The following is a 21,504-nucleotide window of genomic DNA, read 5'->3' on the forward strand; positions in this document are numbered from 1 at the left end:
AACCCTGCTGGGGTGCAAACGCCCCCAGCTCGGGGGCAGACCCTTCCCCTGGGCATGCCCGGGCTCCCGTGGGGCATAAAACCGCTGAGAACCGGCGGGGTGCACCAAAACAGCGCGGATTTACATAAAAAAATAAAATAAAATAAAATAAAATAAAATAAAATAAAATAAAATAAAATAAAATAAAATAAAATAAAATAAAATAAAATAAAATAAAAGGGTTTATAGAAAATCAGCTGATTCGAGCCCGAATCGAAACGGGGTAAAAACCCCACGGGGGACACGGGGACCCACGGACACGCGGACCCGCGGCCACCCCGGTCCCGTTTCTCCCGCGCCCGCCAGGCGGTGCCGTTTTCCCGCGCCACGCCCCCTCGTGACGTCACCGGCGGCGGTGGCGCGAGTGACGTCACGTGGCGCTACCGGGCGGCGCTGACCCGCCCCGCCCCGCGCCGCGCTCGGGGCTGCCGGCAGGTACCGGGGGGCACGGGGGGGATATGGGGGGGATATGGGGGGCACGGGGGGGCTCGGCACTAAAGGGCCAACGCGATCGGGGCCGGGGGAACCGGGGGGAAACCGGGAGGAGCCGGGGGAGGGGGAATCGGGGGTGTCCAGGGGGATTTTGGGGGGATCCGGGGGGATTCAGGGGGATTTGGGGGGGTCTGGGGGGCTACATGGGGGTCTATGGGGGAATCGGGGGGGTCAGTGGGGGAATTGGAGGGATTTATGGGGAGCCAGGGGGAAGAGGGGTGGAACCGTGGGGATTCAGGCCGTGGGGGATGTGGGGGGGGGATTGGGGTAATGTGTAGGGGGGAGCTGTGGGGGACCCATGGGGATCTGGGGGGATCCATGGGGGAGACCCCTGGGGACCTCCGGTAGGATCCAAGGGGACCCATGGGGATCCAGGGGGCATCTCTGGGGAGCTGGAGGGATCCGTGGTTAACCTGGGGGGGCCCTGGGGGGATTCATGGGGGTCTGGGGGGACCCCTGAGGGTGCAAGTCTCGCCCTGCCGCTGCCCCCCTGCATGTCCCCGTCCCCGTCCCCCAGCAGCGACCATGGACCTGGTGCTGGAGGCCGCCGACCGCCACCTCCTGACACCCTACGTGTACCCCGCCGGCTGGCCCGAGGAGGAGCCCTGCCGGCAGCTCCTCAGCCTCTTCGTCATCACCAACCTCGGGGCGCTCACCCTCTACCTGCTCTTCGGCACCCTCAGCTACTACTTCATCTTCGACCACGAGCTCCAGAAGCACCCCATGTTCCTAGAGGTGGGTTCCCGGCTTCCCAAAACCCAGCCGGCCCCCCTCCAGGGTCCCCTGCGGGACCCTGCTGTCCTGCAGATGATGCCCCTCGTGCCCACCCAGTACAGAACAGAATGGGATAGGGATAGGAATAGGAACAGGAACAGGAACAGGAATAGGAATAGGAATAGGAATAGGAATAGGAATAGGACAGCTGGAAGGGACCTACAATGATGGTCCCATCCCAACTGCCCGGCTACATCAAGGCTAACCAAAAGTTCCAGCATTTTATTAAGGGCTTTATCCAAATGCCTCTCGGACACCGATGGGCATGGGACCCCAAGCGCCTCACTGGGCAGCTCGTTCCAGTGTCCGAGTGGCCAAATGGGGCAGAGTGGCCTCATGGTGGTGTGACACATGCTCCTTGATGCCCAGCACCCAAAGGACGTGGTGATGGCTCTGCACGCAGTCTGGCCTGTCCAACAGCCCCCAGACCCGTGATGCTGTCCCTGCCTCTGTTCTCCGGCTCCCCCATGTCCAAACCCCCTTCCTCACCCCAATCTGGGCACCAGCACCCTGCTCATCCTTAGCACTGCGCTGCCAAATACCAAGCCATGCCAGATGCCACCCTAAATACCATCCCTCCCCGCCCGGCCATGGCCTCGATGGGGCAGGAAGGGTGGCACGAAGCTCCCCGGGTTCCTCCCATGCCCTGACCCGTCCCTGGCGCTGCCGCCCCGCAGAACCAGGTGCGTCGGGAGATCGCCTACGCGCTGCGCTCCCTGCCCTGGATCAGCGTCCCCACCGTCGCCCTCTTCTTCGCCGAGGTGCGGGGCTACAGCAAGCTCTACGACAACATCGAGGACTCCCCCTACGGTGAGCTGCTCCCGTGCTCTCCATCGCTCCCTCCATAAATGCTTCTCCGTTCCTCACCCCGGGACCTGTAGACGCCGTTTGCAGCCCGCAGCACGTCCCCATGGGTCACCACGGTGTGCCTGAGCCCCCGCACCCTGCCAGCCCATGCAGGGTGATGGCCAAACCCCTGGTGCCTAGGGGACAGGACGGCCGCTTTCACACGTGCCCTGCCCTCATTTGATAGCGCTCCTGTCAGCTCTCTCAGCTCCCAGTAAACCCAGATTCCCCTGGTAAGGAGAGACTGGTAAGCTTTGCCCTGCATCTGCTCCATGAGGCAGACCCTGGTCTGACTTAAGCACAGCCCCTTGCTGCCCTCATGCACACGTGGGGGCTGCCACTGACGTGTCTTTCCCCCCAGGCTGGTCAGGAGTCTTCCTCAGCATGCTGTCCTTCCTCTTCTTCACCGACATGGGCATCTACTGGATACACCGAGGCCTCCACCACAAGCTGTTCTATAAGGTAGGGACCTCCTTATAACGGGTTGTCATCCGGGCCGGGGCTGAGTTGTGCCACCAGGGAAATGGGGATGGGTGGCCCAAAAGCCAGCACTTTTTCCTCATCCTGTTCCCCATAATCAGGCAAACCCACAGTCCATTGAAAACCACGCAAGACACAAGTCCCTCTCCTGGCCCTAGAGCCCAGGCTCGCTCCTTTCCTTTGCTGTATGGCCGCGGGCCACAAACACCCCCAAGGATTCTGGCCCGTGACTGTCTCAGATCAGGAGCATCCCCCAAGGGGCCCACCACATTTTTTCTCCCCGCAGCGTTTCCACAAGCCCCACCACCTGTGGAAGATCGCGACGCCCTTCGCCAGCCACGCTTTCCACCCCGTGGACGGCTTCATGCAGAGCCTGCCCTACCACGTCTACCCCTTCCTCTTCCCCCTGCACAAGATCACCTACCTGGGCCTCTACATCTTCGTCAACGTCTGGACCATCTCCATCCACGATGGCGACTACCGCGTCCCCCGCCTGCTGCGGCACGTCATCAACGGCTCGGCCCACCACACCGACCACCACCTCTACTTCGACTACAACTACGGGCAGTACTTCACCCTCTGGGACAAGATCGGCGGCTCCTACAAAAGTCCCACCTCGTTCGAGGGCAAGGGCCCCCACGACTACCTGCGCAGGCTGCGAGAGAAGGGCCCCGAGCAGCCCAACGGCGCCGTTGACAAAACCGACTAGATTTTGGCCCAGGCCGGCCGCCGCGGAAAGGGACCAGGCCTCGTCCTGCTGCTCCCGACCCCCATCGGACTAAATTTCCCCGTACAGAGCCCTCACCTTGCGCCAGAGCGACTGATATGGGTTGATTTTTCAGCACTGACGGGCACCAGGCCTGCAGATGGCTCCCCCCGAACGCTGCAGACGGGTTGGCCTCCCCATCCCCTCCTCCTGGCACACAGACACCTTGATGCTATCGTGCTGCTGCTATCCAGGCTCCTTCAGATAACATCTTCCACGTCCTTGCCCTGCGCCAAAATGAGCCCTCCCTGCTCCCCGTGCCCCCAGGCATCAGGTTTTGGGAAGCCTGGCGCCCGCCCTGCTCCCGCAACGGCGCTCCCCAGCCTCTCTCCGTGCTGCAAAGCTCCCTTAAAACCATCCCCTTTGCCACCTCCCAGCTACCCGAGTCCCTGCAGCGGGTGTTGGAACAGCACCACAGCACCACGAGCATGGTGGTAACGTCGTGGGGGTCTCTGGCCATCCCATTTCGTGAGCTGCAGCGTCAAATCGCGCTGAGATCAGCCTCTTGAGGCTGATAACACCAGGCACTTGGTTCTCCCATCACAGACACCGATGTTTCACCCACGTGCCTCTATTATTTCATAAAAAAGCCACCCCTACCTTTTTGCAGCTGCTGTGGATCCACTCGATGGCACCGCAGGCTCCGGGTGCGAGGGGATGTCTCCCCGTGGCTTTGTGACATGGGGCCAGCCTGTAGGACAGGGACAGACTTTGAGCCCCGTGGGCCCCTCGAGCTCCCCAAGGGACCGCGGGAGGAAGGGCTGGGGCTGGGGAGCAGGCGGTGGGAGGGAGCCCTGGTTCGTGGCGGGTCCCCCCCTAACAGCCGACGGGCTTACTTGGAAACCCGGCCGCCTGGCCTTGGGGTCAGGGTGGCCATCAATAAATCCCACTTGCCAACTTTGGTGACATCTCCAGCCTCTGTTCCCAATCCAGAGAGCGCCCAGCACCCCGTTTCTCCCCGGTAGCACCTCGCTCCGTGCCCCACACCGATCGCCCCCTGCATAAGGCACAGGGGGACGTGGTCCCAGCACCTCCCCAGCACCCCGTGTCCCCCCTCTTTGCTTGTCCCAGTGCTGTGGAAGCCACCAGGAACCCCAGAACAGGCTGAATACCCCCCGAGCTTGGCCATGTGGGGTCAGCACTGCTCTTTTACCTCCCCTGCCCCAAATCTCCCCGCAGGGTGCTGCTGCCGGCCTCCTGTCTTCCCAGCCCCAGGTGGGGTGCTGCTGTCCCTTGGGTGCTGGAGGGCACCCCGAGGGCTTGTGACAGCGTTGTCCCGAGTCCGTGGCAGGTGCCTAAACCTTCAGCCTCCCTCCTCCCCTGCAGATGCACCCCGAAGAGCAGCAGGAGCTGCACCAGCAGCCGATGCCTCGTGCCCTGTGCGGGTGCACGGATCACCCCATCGCATCCCTGCTGCAGTCATAACCCCAACCCCGTCCCATAGCTGGTTTTGGCTGCTCCCAGGACCTAGAGCCAGCCCCAAGCACGGTGCCTGTCACCCTTTTTAATCATTCTTTCCCCCATCAGAGGGCTCAGTGCCTTCAGGGAGCACCTGCCTGGGTCAGTGCTACACGGGGTGACCATGCGAGGCTTTGCTTCTTGGGGTGCTGTGGTGTGCAGGGACATGGACAGACACCTGCACCCGTTCTGGGACCGAATACCCCGCTGATGGGCACCACAGACCCTCTGCTCCCCAAACAACATGTTTCCCTGCCCCCACAGCACGCTCCCATCTCCCTGCTCTCCCCTCCCCGCGCTTTCTCAATCCCCCCACGTGCACGCGAACTCTGCCCCTGCACAATTTGGAGTCCAGACAAGCACCAAGGGTCAAGGCAAAGCCTCGATCGAGCACAGGGACAACAGCACGGGGCTGGGCACAAAAGCTGGGGGGGCCCTCCTCCCTGGGGAAAAGCCTGGCACCCGTCTCCCTGCCCTAGCACGTGGCACCCCTGGGGATTTGCCACCCTCTGGCCCCACCAGGCGTGGGTGGGTGTTCTTGCAAAGCAGGCTGCTGCTGATAAATCGGTGGGATGACCCATACCAACCCCCTTTGCATCCCTCGGGGCTCACACCCAGCAGCCTTGGCCCCAGACACCGAGTCCCAGCTCGCTAAAGGACCTCAGCTTTTCCAACCTGCTGCCACTCCATGGGCTGCGAGGGCTGAATAACGCCTCCTGGGCTGCTTCTTGGGGCTGAGATCGCCTAGCCAGTTAGTCAGCAATGCCTCTGGGGGTTTGTCAGGGGAAAAAATAACAGGAGCCTGTGGGAAAAAAACAATTACAGCCGAGCAACTTAATTGTGTTTGCAAGAGCAGCGCCTCTGCTGGTGTGGCTGCAAGGGTGGTGGGGTGGGGAGACATCAAGGGGTGATGATAAAAGTAATAATTACAATCAGCCAGCCTCATGCAAAGCACTGGGTCTATATGGATTTTGTGCGTTCCCCAACACATTCATTGCTACTTAACAAGAGGTGCAGACACAGGAGAGGGAGGTACTGTGTGTGTTTCGTGTGCTTGGTCCTGCTGGGGAAAGGCTCCTGGAGAACGTGTGTCCCCCCCACCCTGGGATGCCACCTGCTTTTTTTTGAGCAGACAGCCCAGAAGTTGGCTGGGGGAAAAAAATAATAAAATAAAATAAAATAAAATAAAATAAAATAAAATAAAATAAAATAAAATAAAATAAAATAAAATAAAATAAAATAAAATAAAATAAAATAAAATAAAATAATTAAAATAAAAGTGGGGACTATGGCATGGAGCACCCACATTTTCCTCCAGCTGAGCCTGGGATTGGTGCCATCTGCAAAACCACAGGGAGAGCTCAAAGCACTGCCACGATGCTGTTACGATCACCACGAGGGTTACTGCCCTAGCTATTCCCTGCAAAACAGCCCCACAACAGGCACCACGTCCCCTTGTCCCCCTACCCGGCTCCCAGCCCCTTTGGGGAGAGCCCTGGGGATGCATGGCAGCATGCAAAGCCACTACAACCCGTGAGCCCGCAGGGGATCACAGCCCTGAGCTGGAGCTCTCCCCACAGCCAGGCCTGAAGGCTGTAGGAAATGATTTTTTCCTCTGGGTTTCCAGCCAGGGATTCTTGGCGTGAGAGGGGAGCAGAAAGGATTAGTGACCCGCAGGGCTCCGTCAGTGCCCCATTGAGAAGTCTGGCTCCCCGGCACAACAGCAGCTAATTCTTCATCTAAAAGCTAGGTGGCCTAGGAAATAGATGCAGAACTGACTGCTTGGGTCTGTACCTTGCAGGATTTCCCAAAGGAAAGGGGACTTTTCACAGTCCCCATGTGCCCACAGCACCCTGGCTGAGCACCAGGCTCAGCCCAAGCACGGCTCCTTGGGGTTCTGCTCTCTGGCCTGTGTGTAGGGATGGGATCGCTCTGCAAGGCTTGGGGTCTGCTCTCGAGTCCAGCAACATGCAAGGCATCCCTTAAATAACGGGGAGAAAGCAGGAGGCAGGGGCTCCTTACCTCCACTCGGCGTTCCCAGCCCCTGCTGCTGATGAACTCCAGATGTCCCTTAAAATAAACTCTGCTGCTCCCCCTCCCCTCGACAGCAGGGGACGGATCATTATGATTGTTATTATTTCAAAACCTTACCTTGGCAGAGGAGAACCCTATATTCCCTGCTGCAAAGAAAGGGCCATTCATCTGTTCCCAGTTACCAGCGCTCAGCCCCCTCGAGGGGTCCTCGCTCCTGCACGACACGGGGGCCGGGAGGACGAGGGGGAGCCCGATGCACACCCGTTTCCTTGCTTTGGGAACCGTGACCAAGCCAGTTCCTCATTTCCTACCTGTTCCTATTTCTTTATTATTTATTATTTTATCATGTTCAGCTGCTGCTTTGTCCGGGAGTTCAGGGCAGCTCTTTTGGGATGGGATCCCACAGCCTTTTAGGATTCCTCTCCCCTGGCCACCAGGTCCTCTCCAGCCAGAAACCCATTTTATGGGTTTGTTCAAAACCAGAATCTCCCGCAGTCTCTGCCCTTACCCCGGTGACCTGTGATCCTCCGGAGGCACATTACACGGAGTCAAGATAGCTAAAAGCTTTATTAGGAGGGCTTATAATTGTATCGACTCCGTAATTGAAACATGTTAACTAGGTTTCTAGGTGAAAGGTTCCTCAGGGAAAGCTCCGGGCAGCACTGCTGCTATTAAAGCCAGCAAGATGTAGGGGTCCCAGATTGCCTGGGGGCTGGTCGAGGGACAGATGAGCATTCCTCCCCGCACGGCCAGTCCACAGCCATGGGCTTTGAGGGTTTTCTCATGGTGTTAGGAATGGGGTTTAGGTGCCCTGCACCTAAAAACCCATCCAGCACAACATTGCCCATCGATATGGCCACACGAGCCCTTGGCAAGGACGAGTGGGATGCTCTCTGGACAGGATGCTCCAAAATTTCTCCTTGCAGCTTGCGGGCACCTCGAGTGAAATCCCCGCTCCCAAGAGCCAAATCCTTCTCCTGCACCAATAAATCTGGGTTGCTGCCACGGGCAGCAGCTCTGCACCATCCCCGTGTAGCTGTACATCATCTCTGCCACAGGGATGATGCTACGAGGGCCACGCAGGCACATCACCTGTGCCGAGTATTTTATGGGGGCGCGCACGGCCAGCTAGCTTGGCCCTGCACAGAAGGAGCTGCTCTGGCAGCACATCGTGCTGGAAACCTCCTGCTGGGGTGCTGAGGGGCTGGGGATGAGGAGGGGACCCAGGGCTGTGGCTCCTCATCGCACCCCCTCTGCATCCAGGACCTACACCTACATGAATGCCACCGTGCGCCCTGCTGGCCCCTTCTCCTCGTGCCAGGGCCAATGGGTTCCCTACAAAACTGCTTGCCCCAAAAAGCCCCCAGCACAAGGATGGGGCTGGAGATAGGCGAGACACAAAGCTCTTCGGTTGGTAAACGAGGTAACCTCCACAACACACAGACGCTGCACAGCCTTCATAAATCTTCTGTTAACCCTCCCTACAGGTGGCACCAGTGACAGCCTGGGCCCAGCTTCCAGTAAAACACAGCCCAGATGCAAGCGGCACTGCCCACAGACACCGGGGTGCCCCGGGACCACATCCTGCTAGGGGTGGGCAGAGGAAATGTGCACCTCGTTTTTTTTGGGGGTGGTAGGGAAACCTTATGCACCCCCAGAGAGAAAACACTGCAACCCTTTCTTTACACATATATCTGTTTATTTATTTATCGCTGGTTCTGGGTTGTGGTTGTGATTGTATGTTTTTGATTGGGGTTTTGACTGTGCATTTTGACTGCTGTGCTCTTGATTGCTTATTCTTATCGAGTTCTTATTATTATTTTTCAGTGTGCATTTCTGACTGCTTATAATCTCTTGCTGCTTTCTGACCACTTTTTTCTCACCGCTTTCTGACCACTTAATTTTTAACCACCTCTTTCTGACTGCTTATTTATTCTTGCAGCTTTCTGACCCCTTATTTTTTCTGTTTTTTTTTTTTTTTTTTTTTGACCCATTATTTTTTCTCTGTTTTTTGACCCATTATTTTTTCTGACCACTTTCTGACCCCTTATTTTCTCTCTGCTTTCTGCCTCCTTATTTTTTCTGACTGCTTTCTGCCTCCTTATTTTTTCTGACCGCTTTCTGCCCCCTTATTTTTTTTCTCCCTGCTTTCTCCCCCCTTACTTTTTCTCACCTCTTTCTGCCCTCTTATTTTTTCTCTCTGCTTTCTGACCGTTCCTTTTCTCTTGCCGCTTTCTGCCCAGCTCTCCTCACTTCCCACCCTCTTACTGATTTACCCTCACCTCTTTCTACCCCCTTATTATTCCCCACCTCTCTCCCCCCTCCGCGCACCCCTTACCACCTAGCTATTTAAATCCATTTTCACCGCTCTTTTTCGAGCATCCCCGGCCTGAAAGCCCCCCGGGCCGACCCCTGGATCCCCGAGCATCCCCGAGGGGGGCAGCGCTCCGGGGGCGGGGATGCGGAGCCCGTTGCACATTCTCTCCGGGCGGCGGCGCGGCGCTCCGCTCCTCCCGGCTCCGCACGGCTCCGCACGGCCCCGGCGGCACGAAGATGGCGACGGCGAGCAAAGCCGGGGCTCGCCGGGCCTGGGGGCTCCTCCTGCCGCTGCTGCTTCTCTTCACGACGCCGGGAAGCCGAGGGAACCGGGGGAACCGGGGGGGACCCGCGGCGCTGCTCCGCGCCCCGCCGCCCGCCGCCGCCGAAGCCCCGCGGAGCCGCCGCGCAGCGCAGCAGCGCCCGCCGGAGCCCATCCAGGTGTACGGACAGGTGAGCCCTGCTGACCCCCAGCCCCTCCCCGACACCCCCAACCCCACCCGGAGACCCCCACCCACGCTTTAAAAAAAAATATATTAAAAAAAAAAAAAGCGATTCAATGAACCAAGCGGCGGAGCGCCGCGTTACATCACCCCCTGCGCTCCCCCCCGCTGCCGGTGTCCCCGTCCCTCTGTGCCCCCCCCCCCGCATGTCCCCAGGCCTGGGGACACAACGCTCCCCCCCCCTCACCTCCACCTTCCCCCCGCGTGATTTTTTCCCCGTGCTCCGGCCCCGGGGATCCCCCTGGAGCAGTGGGCACCCCCCCATGGGGACCACGACCACCCCCCCTCCCCAGCCCAAACCCTCCCCCCCATGGGAAGGGGCTGGGACATGCTCGCAGGCAAAGCATCCCCACGCAAAATCATCTCCGTGCACGGGGTCTGCCCCGCTGAGAGAGGCCGGCAGCGAGATGCTGGGCGCTGTTGCCACTGATTTCCACCTCTCCTGTTGTTCTCAGCCACCTTGCCCTGCTCAGTGCATGCTCACGGGCTCCATCCCACCCAAATGAGCAGCAGGAGATGCTGGTGGCCAAGGGCACGCAGCGGTGACACCGCCAGGTAGCCCCTTGGCTAGCGCACAGATGGGACGGCGAGGCCCTGGGGTGGGTGGCATCACCTAAACGTGCCCGTGTTAAACATCCTAACATGCAGAACCCAGGTGGAAGGGGAGATCTTTGATAGAAAACCTTGCTGTGTGATGCGCCGTGCCCTTCTCTGTAAGGATTTTGTGTTTCTGAGCCGTTCCCCGTGGCTTTTCTAAAAGAGGGGGAGAGGAGCTGCTCCTCAGCACAGCACAGGAATTGCTGCTGCTGGAAGCGCCCCTGCTCGGGGCTCAGCTCCTTGGCAAGTTTTGCAACTGGGACCACAGCCCCCCTCCCCCTTTTTCCATCACTTGAGGGATGTGAAGGAATTACACCCAGCAGGCTGCCTGCCGCGGGAGGCTTCGGGCTGAAACAGCCCATCCTCTTTCTTGTTGTTTTTAATCTCCATACGTCAGACTAAATGATGTTGCCTCATTTGACCCTCCTTGCTTACGCTGCCCGTGTCCCACCACAGCCCCAAAAGACTGCCCTGGGGTGCACAGATGAGGCACGCTGCAGGTGAGGCTCCCTGTCCTCAGCCACATCTGTTTGCCCCCTTAGCTAGCACTTAACCTTCCCCAGACCCTATAATTTCCCCTTCTTCCTACTTCTAGAATAGGCAAGAGCCAGCCAGGGGGCAGGCCAGGCTCCAGAGGGGCACGAACAGTGCCTGTGCTGCTCCTAAAGCCCTGCTCCCTGATTTTCAGGCCAGGAAAGCAACTTCTACCCCCACCTTGAGCAATTCCTACCCCTTCTTGGAAACCTGCTTCGCCTCCTCTTGCCTCAACATTTGGCTGCTTTAAAAAAAATAAAATAAAAATGTTGCGACCCTATTTCAGAAAGAAAAACATTATATTTGCCTCTCATTTTCAGTAAGAGGCATTTCCCCCCAGCCTCCCCCCACCTGCCATCCAGCCCTCCTGCATGGCTCGGGCATGAGCAGCCTTGGCAGCCTGGACACATACAGCAAATTTGGGAGGCAGTGACACCCAGAACGGGACAGAGGGGAAGCAGTGGGAGCTGCACATCAAAGTTTGCCTCTGTTGGGTGATTTCGTGTTGCTTTAAGCTTTCAGAAGGGATTTGCCTGGAGAATTGAGTTGCTCTCACCAGCAGTATCATGCGCAGGTTGAATACCAAAATTTGCCCTTTTGCTGCTTTGGGGTAGGACGTGAAAATGTTAAAGCTTTGATACCGGACATCACTGAGTTTTTATTAGCCCAAAAAAACACTTTTGAGTGGTTTGGGATGCAGCCCCTCTCCCAGGCCGTGCAGTGCTTTAAATCGTGGTCTACTTTAGAAAAGAAAGGAGAAAGGGATGTGCAGTTAGCACATCCCAGCACAGAAGAAAAAAAAAGCCTTGTACAACGATGCTCCTGCTTCATCACAAGCACCACACGAGCCCCATCCCTCCCATGTCTCTGGTGCTCCTCTAATGCCAGAGGAAAATCGCGTGTTCAGACAAGCAGCCTGTAAAGGAGGGACACCAGCAAGGGGACAGTGCTTGGAGCGAGCCACCGACAGCACGGCAGGGGACCCTTATCTGGGGCGCATCCTGCTCCCGTGCGCTTGGCAGGTCGTTCGGCCATATGCTGCACCTTGGCTCCTGCCCCGAAGCTCCCTGCGCTGCCCCAGCCCCGAAGCAGCCTCGTGTGGAGGTGAAGGGCAGCGTGGCGTGAGGTGAGGCTGGTGCTGCCTGTCACCGCTGCAGGTGACATGGCCAGGGGACCAGAGCAAGAGGGACGCACCGCAGCAGCTAGAAACAAGGTGGGGAAGGCAGTCCAAAGCCCTCGTTGCTGCTCAGGAGCCAGACGCAGCTTGCTCAGCACCTTCAGGAACAGGCTCGGACACCTTTTGCCCTAAACGCCAACAAAGACAGAAGCACAATTCGTTATGTGGATTTCCCTCAGCTCACCACCAGCAGTCTCCTCCTCACCCAGGCTGCACACATGGCTACAAGCAAAAAGCTTTCCAGCAGCTCAGCACCCTCAGGCCCCAACCCCTGGGACCTTCCAGGCTTCTCTCCAGCTTTTCTTACTCCAAAGCCACAACTTTGTGCAGTGCAAGAACAAGAGGCAGAAGAAGCTGCAGCACCGGCTGCCTACCTGGGTGCTGGCTCCAAGCATGCCGGGGTCTCAGCAGCAGATGATGATGATGATGATGAGAAGTGGTGGGGCAGGATGTTAATTAACCCCATCTGCTAGTCCTGGGAGGCAAAGGAGAGGATCAGGGCTAGGGACAGCATTTCCCCTGCAGCTCCAGCACAAACACACCTCGAGCGCTGAGCTGCAGAGCGCCCTTTCCTGTCTCGATGGGGTTTATCAGCCCTCCCTCACCAGAAGCAAGCAGAAACCTTTGCTGGAAGCCACGATGGGACATGAAACATCTCACCTAACCACAACTGCTCCACCACAGCCACTCGTGCTGCTTGCTGTCACCGCCAAGCCCCGTGCCTCTCCCCATGCTCCTGCAAGCCCCTGGCACCCCCTGCCCCTCTCCACAGCCATGGGGACCCCAAAGGACACCCTCAGCTGGTAGCACGCATCCCTCCGACACACAGTGCTCTTACAGATTGCCAAGAATAACAGTTTTCCCTGGAGGGCAGCCTCCTCCCTGGCTGGAGGGACCTCTGGTGCCAGTGGGCAGAGCTGCATCGAGGTATCTGGAGCCCCTCGGTGCCTCCACGTCCTGATAACACGCAGCCAAAGTGGCCCCCGAGCACAGAGGGCGAGAGATTTTTTTCTTCTGAGGCCATTAGCACGTCCCTGAATGTGAGCTCACCTAGCCCCTGATGACCTGCAAAGTGCCAAAGAGCTGTTCTTCTTCCCGAGGACAGAGAAAAGTGCTTCGCAGGGTAAAGCCACCCAGCTATGTGAGCGGAGAAATCAATTGCACTACATCGGATTTGAACCGTACTTAATTTTGACCTAGATTGCTGGCCCTGCAGAGACCTTCCCGGATCAGACGGGGACCTTCTGGTGGCATCCAGGACAACACATCCTGGTCCCCAGGCCCCCTGCCCCTTCCTTCCCAACCCCAATTTTCCCCCCTCCATTCCCCCTTTGCCTTTCTTTTAGGCACAGCAGCAAAAGGAGAGCTCTGTTGGTGGTAGCAGAGAGAAAACAGCTCTGCAAGCAGATGATTTCGGTATTAGCAGAATTAACATGGGCCTGGCACTCTCTGAAATGAGTCACCCGTGTTTCATATCAATGATTTCAGGCCCTGGCATTTTCAGTCCAAGCCACAAGCAGCGCCACGGCAGGCACAGAAGGTATTTTAAAATACCGTGGCAGGGATAGAAGCAGATGCTCGGGAGCCGAGCAGAAGGAACGGTAACGGAGCTTCAGGGGGAGCACACGAGGAGCTCAGCGTGCCGTGGATGCAGCAGGCACACGGGGTGGGTGCTGCCTTGTGGCTCCCCGTGATGCCAGACCACGGCACAAACCTTACTGGGGGCACGGGGAGGGACAGGCTGGCACCAGCCCACTGCAGCTTCCAGCAAGCCATGGGACAAGAGGTGCAGATCCTACACTTTCAAAGCCCTGAGCTACCTGAGCAGCAGCTTTGCTTCTGATCCCACTTGCTGTGTCCCCATTTTACGGCTAACAGGAGCAAAATATTTAGCCAGGGCCTTTTCTGCAACCTTTGGCATTGCTCTCTGAGCACCCTAAGCAAGCAGTGGCTCATGGCTCATGGCCACAGCTTGCTGGGGGTTGCACAAAGGCTTCAGCCGAACCAGCAGAGCATCCACACCATGCCTGCAGGGCCATGTGAAGCTCGTGTCCCCCCCTCCTGCCAAGAAACCTTGAAAGTTTCGGCAGCAGCTCAAAACCGCAGAGGCCCGTGGCTCTCCAACGGGCTCGCTTATCAAGCCCTGGTAATAGCCTATTAATTATTCAGAAATTTTCTAGGAACCGCATTTGTTTTTAAGCATCTCATTTTCATTACATAACAAGGACGGGGAAAAAAAACATAACCCTAGGAGGCTTTTTGGCTTTTTTTTTTTTTTTTTTTTTTTTTTGCCTTGTGCAGCCCCATTTTTCCAGCACCAAGGGCTCGCACCACGTCACTTCTTCATGAAAAGCACGTGCTGAGGTCTGACACCAGCCAGGCCTGAGAAGCTCCTGCTCATACAAGGTGTCCGTGCTGTGGCCACGCACCCCATGGCAGTGCCACCCCCCCAGCACAGCCAGCACCCGAGCTCGGGGTCAGGCTCTGCCCTTCACGCCCCAAGGAAGCTCCCACCTTCTTGGCCAGACATCAGCTCCAAGGGATGCCCTCTTGTCCCTTCCCAGCTTCCACGTGTTGGGGGATGCTGTTAACAGGAGGAAAACCAAACGGGAGCAACTCTAGCAGCAGGAACTGCATTAACCGCACACCCAAGCGGCCTCCGTTGTGCTTTGGCTCCAGTTCTCCCCTCCCGGACTTCATCTGGCACCTCACGTACTGGGAGGACAAATTAGAATTTCATGCATATTTCATATACACTTAATCACTTGGCAGAGCCCAAAACACAGCCCCATTAAGAGGAAATTACGCTAAATGCTGCTTCCATTAGGCACCGGCCATTGCCTCCTTTTAGGATCGAGCAGCTCCTGGGGAAGGTTCCTGCATCAGGGGAGCCAGGGACTGTGACATTGGGGTCTGCCGAGTGAGTGTCACCCCTGCAAGTGGGGACAGGTTGCTCAGGGCAGGGATAAGAGATTTTATGCTATTTCACAGGACACATCCTGGTCAACCGGGCACCAGGAGCTGTTAGCTTGGGGCACGAGGTGCTGCTGCTACCCAGAGAGCAAGGATGGGGTCCTGGTTATCACTGCCCTGAGTGTCACATCCCCACAGCATTTGGGATCACCAGAATTTCAATTAATGGGGGACTTACAGCACAGGGCAGCCTCCTGGTGCCTTCAGGCTCTTTGGTAAAGCCCAGGTCAGCAGCTTGCAGCTGCCCAGAGCTTTCTGCTGAGCACAAACCCTCAGCACCACTTCCTCCTTCCTCCCAGGCAGCCAAACCTCAGCTAACATCAGCTCAGCCTTTATATAAGGGCTCAGCCCTAATTAGGCTGCCCCAGGTCCTGAGCACTAAGCTCCTCGGGCAGCCCAGAGCCCTGTCCCAGCCCTGGGGTGTGCCCACACGTCCCCAGTTTCCCTTCCCCAGTGACAGGTCCCCTTTTTGGTTCATGGGGGAAAAAGCTTTAGATGTGCCTTGTGAGTTTAAAGCCAGGCACAGGTGGGAGCCTCCTGATCTGGATTATTATTTTTTTTTTTGGAGAAGAACGGTTCTGGCATCAGATTTCTGGCAGAAAAATTTGCGAAGTGCTGCTGAACACGCTGTGGAGGCCGTGACAAACCCTTCCTGGAGAAAATGTGCCTGGGGGAGGCCAGGCACCCCTCAGCACCACCTTGCCTTCAGGAGCAGGCACTGGACCCCTGCAGGGACCCTGCACCCACAGCCCCCCTCTCCCCAAACCCCGACAGCAATAAACCTGAAGCCACCGACCTCATCCTGGGCACGACCGGGAATTTGAACAAAATAACTAGAATAACCAAAATATACCTAAAAGAAAATAAAAAATAGATGTGATGTTTTGCTTTTAACAGGGAAAAAGGGGAGACCGGGGCTGTGCCGAGCTGAGCTGGGCACAGACCCTGGGGTGCTTCTCACTGCCCCCCTTCCTTGGTTTTAATTTGTTTTTATTATTATTTCTCCCCCTTTGCACGAACCCATTATATAAGAGGGATTTGGAGACTTCTGTTCCACTCGCCTCCCCTCCCGGCAGAATAAACCCCTCGTTTTTCCCAAGCATTTATTTTCTGGTCGCTGGGGGGGGGGGGGGGGGGCAGGAGCTGCAGGGCATCAGCCCTAAGAAGGGCTTAGCCCCGTATTTTTGCAGCTTGCCTACAGACAGCGGGGTTGTGCAGAGCTCCTGCACCTTCAGCTCCTGCACCTTCAGCTCCTGCTGGAGTGGGGCTGCGATGGCATCCCCGGAGGGACCCTTCCCTGCCCCAGCACAACCTGGGGGTCATTTTTGTTCTTGTCATCCCCCAAATCCTCTTTCACCGAGGAAAAATATGAGGAAAACGAACCCCTTCAGACACATAGGTTTCACCAGCATGTTCATAACAGATGCTCCTTTACCGCCTCCTCCCCGGGGAAGTCTTCTCGGTGCTTTAACCCTGTGGTAGCTTGCAGCGAGTGCTGAGCACCTGGCTGGTACTCACAATAAACGCATTCCCAGCCCCACTGAGCTCTGAGGAGCTGGGCACTAAGCCCCCAAGCTTATTGCCTTCAGGGTTTTCATCTCACGGTTCGAATGAGCTTCCCCAAGCCCCGGTTTGGAGGAGTTTCCCCAAACCCCGTGTGTTTCCCGGGATGAGCCGGTGCCGGCAGCCTCCCCCGCAGCCCAGGCTGATGGCGGTGCCCTTCTCCTCCGCACTGCAGGTCAGCCTCAACGACTCCCACAACCAGATGGTCGTTCACTGGGCAGGAGAGAAGAGCAACGTGATTGTGGCCTTGGCTAGAGACAGCCTGTCTTTGCTGGGTCCCAAAAACAGCGACGTAAGTACCGCAGCCTGCCCTTCCCGTGGCACCGGGCGAGCGTTCACAGCCTCCTGCTCCGTGCAGAGATGCTGGAGAGGCCCCCAAGTTTGCCCTGGGAGATAAGCATAGTGTGACGATGACCCCACACTATTTTGGGGTCAGTTCTGGCACAGCAGACCCCCCAGCAGCACGCAGAGTGCTGTACCCCATGGTGATGCGGAACAGCTCCGGCATGGGGTGGCTGCGGGTTCCTTCTTGCTTCACCTCTGCCTTGGCACCGTGTGGCCTCTGCCCGCTGTAACCCAGCGTGTTCCTCCAGGTCTACGTCTCCTACGACTACGGGAAGAGCTTTAAAAAGATTTCGGAGCGGTTCAGCTTCGGGGACGGCAACAGCAGCGCGGTGGCCATCTCCCAGTTCTACCACAGCCCGGCCGACAACCAGCGGGTGAGGAGGGACGAGCCCTTTGGGGAGGGAGGGACGAGGGCACCTTTCTCCCAGCTGAAGCTCTCATAAAGCGAGGTGGGATGTCCTTGCCCTGCAGCAGCTGAGCTGCCACTCGCCATCCCCATGGATATTCCCCTCTCCACAGTTCACCCACCCAAATGCTCCCCCAGGATCTGTCTCCCTCTCCCTGGTAGCTTGTGACCTGCTCTGATCTCCAGGGGACTGACTGCCTGTTTTTCTCCTTCCTTCCTGCCCCCTCTGTCCCCAGTATATCTTTGTGGATGCCTTCGTCCCCTACCTCTGGCTCACCACTGACTTCTGCAAGAGCATCCAGGGCTTCTCGATCCCCTTCAGGGCAGCAGACCTCCTCCTGCACAGCAGGAACCCTAACCTCGTCTTGGGCTTCGACAGGTCCCATCCCAACAAGCAGGTGAGAGCTTCTCCCCTGGCTTCACCCTGACCCCTTGGCCCCATCTCCCCGACTGCTGCAGTCCTAACCCACAGCCCAGCCAGGAACGGCCCCTGCAGCATTAAACGTGGGCATGTGGTTTGGCTTTGGGTCTTGCATAACAAATTGCTTCTCGAAAACAACCCCTTTTTATTATTTTTTTTTTCCCTGAAGACACAGGGTACAGTCTGTAAATAATTACATCACCTTCAGATACGCACACACGCATGGCATGTGTGAAATTTGGAGGTTGAGCAAGCATCCCCTAAACCATGAGCGGGGAGTGATGAGCGGGATGCATGCACGGTCCCTGTGAGCACCCTGATGCCTTCCCGATGGGATGGAGCTGGCTGCGAGCAAAACCTATCCCGGGCAGGCTGCTGGGGCTGGAAGCAAAAAATAAAATGCAAAAATCCCAGCTCGGGAGCCACCACGGTGCTTAGAAAATAATAAAAAAAAATCAGGCAGCTTTCAGGGACGAGGGCCCTGTGGAGGCTGGGAGCTGCAGAGGGGCTGATGTGCCTGCGGGCGGGCGTGTTTATCGCTGCTGCTGCTGCTCTTGCTGGCGCAATGCGAGATGCTATCTCTGCTCTTTCTGCTCGTGAACTTTGCCTTCCTTGCAGCCGCAGATGGGCAGTGACAGCGCGCTGCAGGGCTCGGTGCTGCAACCGGCCCCGAGAGGGTGGCGGCTCTACCCGGATATTTACCCGTTATTAAAAAAAAGAAAAGAAGTTATTTTTAATTCGGAGTTACTGGAAAACCAAGCAGCTCGGCAGGCAGGGGGAAATCCTCCTGGTGGGAGGGATTCCCTCGTGTGGGTTGCTGCAGGGTCTGTGCCCCCTGGCATCTCTCACCTTTGTCATTGCAGCTCTGGAAATCGGATGATTTTGGCCAGACCTGGATCATGATTCAGGAACACGTCAAGTCCTTTTCTTGGTATGTGTCGTGGCTTTGTGTCCCATCCAGCTCCTGCCCTCTCTCCACTTTTTTGGGGGTGCCAAGGAGCATCCAACCCTGTCCCAGCACCCAGTGGCAGCCCGGGCACCGACTTTCTTCTTCCCTGGCCCCTGCAGCTCCCTCCAGCAGGGCAGCACCGAGCCCTCCCGATCCTGATCCCCATCTCCGTAGTTTCACCACACGCCTCGCAGTATGCAAACGTGCCGTTTAATCTAGATTTCCATCTCATCTCCTCGGGGTCACATCAGAAGGGACAGCACTTGACAAACAGGGCTGGCGAGGGCTCCGAACCCATCGTTCCTGGCCTAGAGCTTAACAAGGAAAATAGGAAACACAGCGCCGCGGTAACTTCAGGAGGCAAACACACCTGGGCAAACATTGCCGTTGCATTCCCTGAGCCGTGCCCGGTCCCTCTCCCTTTCACAGAGCTCCTGTGGGCACTGCAGAGCCTCCTCCTCCCTGAGCTCCCCGGGCTCTGCACCTTGGGTGCAGCCAGGGGTGCTCCAGCTCCCCCCACACTTTGCATGCTGAATGCTTCTTTGTGAAGGGCTGCAGCTCCTCGGTGCCTTTGGGAGCGCAGGAATGATAAAACCTCACTTTTTTGTTTTTAATTCCAGGGGCGTCGAGCCCTACGACAAGCCAAACACGGTGTACATCGAGCGGCACGAGCCTTCTGGGGCTTCGACTGTCATTCGCAGCACGGATTTCTTCCAAACCCGAGAAAACGAAGAGGTGATCCTGGAAGACGCCGAAGACTTCCAGCTCAGGGACAAATACCTGTTTGCCACCAAGTCTGTGGTACGTACCCTGTGAGCACCGTGCTCATGACGTACCGCTGTGGCCACAGAGGGCAGGGGCCGGGATCCTGAACAAAACAACCAGCAAATGCTTATGTCTAAAGCATGGGGAGAGCATTTGCTAGGGATGCTGCTCCTTCCTGCTGCATCTGTAGCCTCTGGACCATCAGTAGCCTCTGGGCCAGCTTGCCACCAAGGCTCCCCATGGGCTATCGGCCACTGCCTTCACTGCATGCCCTCGTGCTGCCGTGGATAAGGCAGTGCCGAGCAGCTCTGCTGTCTCCTACCCTCTTTTTCATCAAGCTGGGCAGAAGTAGGTCAGGCTGCCAAGTGCCGGGCCCCGGGAGTACGCACGGGATGCCTGCAGAGGCAGGAGGAGGGGGGCCGTGGCTCGGTGGCTGGAGGCCACGTGTCAGTGAGGATTATGCTCAAGCATGAGCTACGTCCAAGCAGCCTAACATGCTCCAGCATGGCGAGAGAGCCAGGCTGTCACTTTGCTTTCCTAAGGGAAGGGGGTGGCGGTGGATGGCTGTGGTCCTTTTTTCCCCTGGCAGTCCAGTTCCCCTCTGGTTTTGAAGCTGTCAGCCAGTTTCAGACAAACCCAAAGGGAAGACTGAAAGCATCAAGCTCCCTATCGGTGCTTTCACTGCTGGCAAATCCTTTACAAAGGAGCTACAACGCTTGTTCTCCCTCGAATTTAAGGAGCACCGTCCTTTTTACAAGATGCAAGCACTGCATCCCCCCTGCTGCTGCCACCGAGGCTGTTCCAGCAAGCGCTTTGTTTGCCCTTTGGGGGTGGCTCCTTGCGCAACCATGCCGTGGTTCCTCAGCAGCGAGCAGCAAACACATCACCGTGCAGACGACAGCTCAGAGGAGGGCTTTCAGTTTCTCAGAAATCTCTCCTGCACCTCCTAGGGCCCAGCGCCTTGGCGCTGAGCCCGCCCTGCGGCTTGCAGATTTTATCTGGGCGCGCTGCTGGTGTCAGGGGAAGCGTGGGGACATGGAGGTGCCAGCCCGTCCTGCACAGCCTTCGGGTTCATGGGCAGCACCCTGACAGCTGGAGCTGGTTTGAGCCATGACATTTTGCAGCACGACCTCAATTCGGGGTTTCTTCAGGGTTGTTTCTGCTCCTGGAGAACTCCTGGGGTGCAGGGGCCACTGCCACGCTTTCTCCTGTTCCTGTACTGGCTGGTGCTGCACCAAATCACATTAAAATTACCTGTACATGAGGACCAGTAGGACCTACTCTGGTGCAGTCAGCCTGGCTGGAACCCCCCAGTTTGGCGTTGGGGGTCTCATGCTCGGTATCTGGTCCCTGCACCAAACCTTGCCGCGGTGCAGGGGAGGAGAGCGGCCGCGTCTCGGGCGCGGAGGCGCAGGGACCTCCTGACTCCTGCTCCTCGCCATGGGAGCCGCGGTTGCTTAGCGATGCAGAGCCTGGGAAAAATCAGGCCGCTTATTTTTGGAGCCTAAATCTGGGTTTGGGTTCTTACCGTTGGCAACCCACGTGAAATGTGTTGCCCCCAGCTTTTGCTTTTTTGGCTCAGCGCTGGCGCCTTTCACTTGGTGCAAATCATTAAAAATAGGAAGGCGAGGACAGGCTGTTCTGCTTCAATCCAGCCTCCTTTCCTCCACCTGACCTGGCAGAAGGGGCAGCAGGAGGGATGCTTGTGTTCATCGCTGCTGCAGGGATGCTGTCACCATCCCTGCCTTGTAGGTTCGGGTTCAGGGAGGTGGGCAGTGGGTGCCAGCTCACTCCCCAGCCACACCATCCATGGATTTGCCCGATTCAGCCAATTTCAAGGCATTTTCAGGGCTGAAATCTGCTCCTAATGTTTCCTTCTGCTCCACCACAGCGTTTGCTGGGTAGCTCGCAGCCGCCGTCGGTCCAGCTCTGGGTTTCCTTCAACCGCAAGCCGATGCGGGTGGCCCAGTTCGTTACCAAGCACCCAATTAAGGTAAGCGGTGCCGTCCAAGACGACCTCCCTGCTGCAGGGCAGAGAGAAGAGTGACTGCTAAGTGGAAAAGCCA

At 57.3% G+C, this 21,504-nt stretch overlaps 2 protein-coding genes and 1 long non-coding RNA gene across 5 annotated transcripts in view; 2 read left to right on the plus strand and 1 right to left on the minus strand.

Annotated features, from left to right (window-relative positions):
• Positions 1-367: 367 nt before the first annotated feature.
• Positions 368-4,298, plus strand: SC5D (sterol-C5-desaturase). 2 transcript variants are annotated; one of them, XM_084495797.1, is made up of 5 exons: positions 368-474; positions 1,049-1,266; positions 1,983-2,115; positions 2,513-2,613; positions 2,918-4,298. In XM_084495797.1, the coding sequence occupies exons 2-5, from the start codon at positions 1,057-1,059 to the stop codon at positions 3,338-3,340; spliced, it is 867 nt and encodes a 288-aa protein (XP_084351923.1). In that variant the 5' UTR covers positions 368-474; positions 1,049-1,056; the 3' UTR covers positions 3,341-4,298. The 2 variants fall into 2 exon arrangements, with proteins under 2 accessions (XP_084351923.1, XP_084351924.1); XM_084495798.1 differs by having other exon boundaries at positions 431-474; positions 1,052-1,266.
• A 5,114-nt stretch (positions 4,299-9,412) lies between these two features.
• Positions 9,413-21,504, plus strand: part of SORL1 (sortilin related receptor 1) — a 41,099-nt gene continuing 29,007 nt past the window's right edge. The window contains exons 1-7 of one of the 2 annotated variants that reach the window (XM_084495791.1): positions 9,413-9,658; positions 16,728-16,844; positions 17,146-17,271; positions 17,540-17,701; positions 18,588-18,655; positions 19,294-19,474; positions 21,330-21,431. In XM_084495791.1, coding sequence (XP_084351917.1) covers positions 9,443-9,658; positions 16,728-16,844; positions 17,146-17,271; positions 17,540-17,701; positions 18,588-18,655; positions 19,294-19,474; positions 21,330-21,431 — 972 coding nt within the window. In that variant the 5' untranslated portion in view covers positions 9,413-9,442. The remainder of the gene's footprint in view (positions 9,659-16,727; positions 16,845-17,145; positions 17,272-17,539; positions 17,702-18,587; positions 18,656-19,293; positions 19,475-21,329; positions 21,432-21,504) is intronic. The other variant, XM_084495790.1, reaches the window with a different exon arrangement.
• LOC311422595 lies at positions 11,120-15,301 on the minus strand. The gene is made up of 4 exons (XR_014685426.1): positions 15,168-15,301; positions 14,531-14,600; positions 12,391-12,491; positions 11,120-12,144 (listed from the first exon to the last, which is right to left on the minus strand). It is a non-coding gene; the product is annotated as an uncharacterized lncRNA (long non-coding RNA).

This window comes from Aythya ferina (genome assembly GCF_964211825.1).
Source record: "Aythya ferina genome assembly, chromosome: 22".
Lineage (NCBI taxonomy): Eukaryota > Metazoa > Chordata > Aves > Anseriformes > Anatidae > Aythya > Aythya ferina.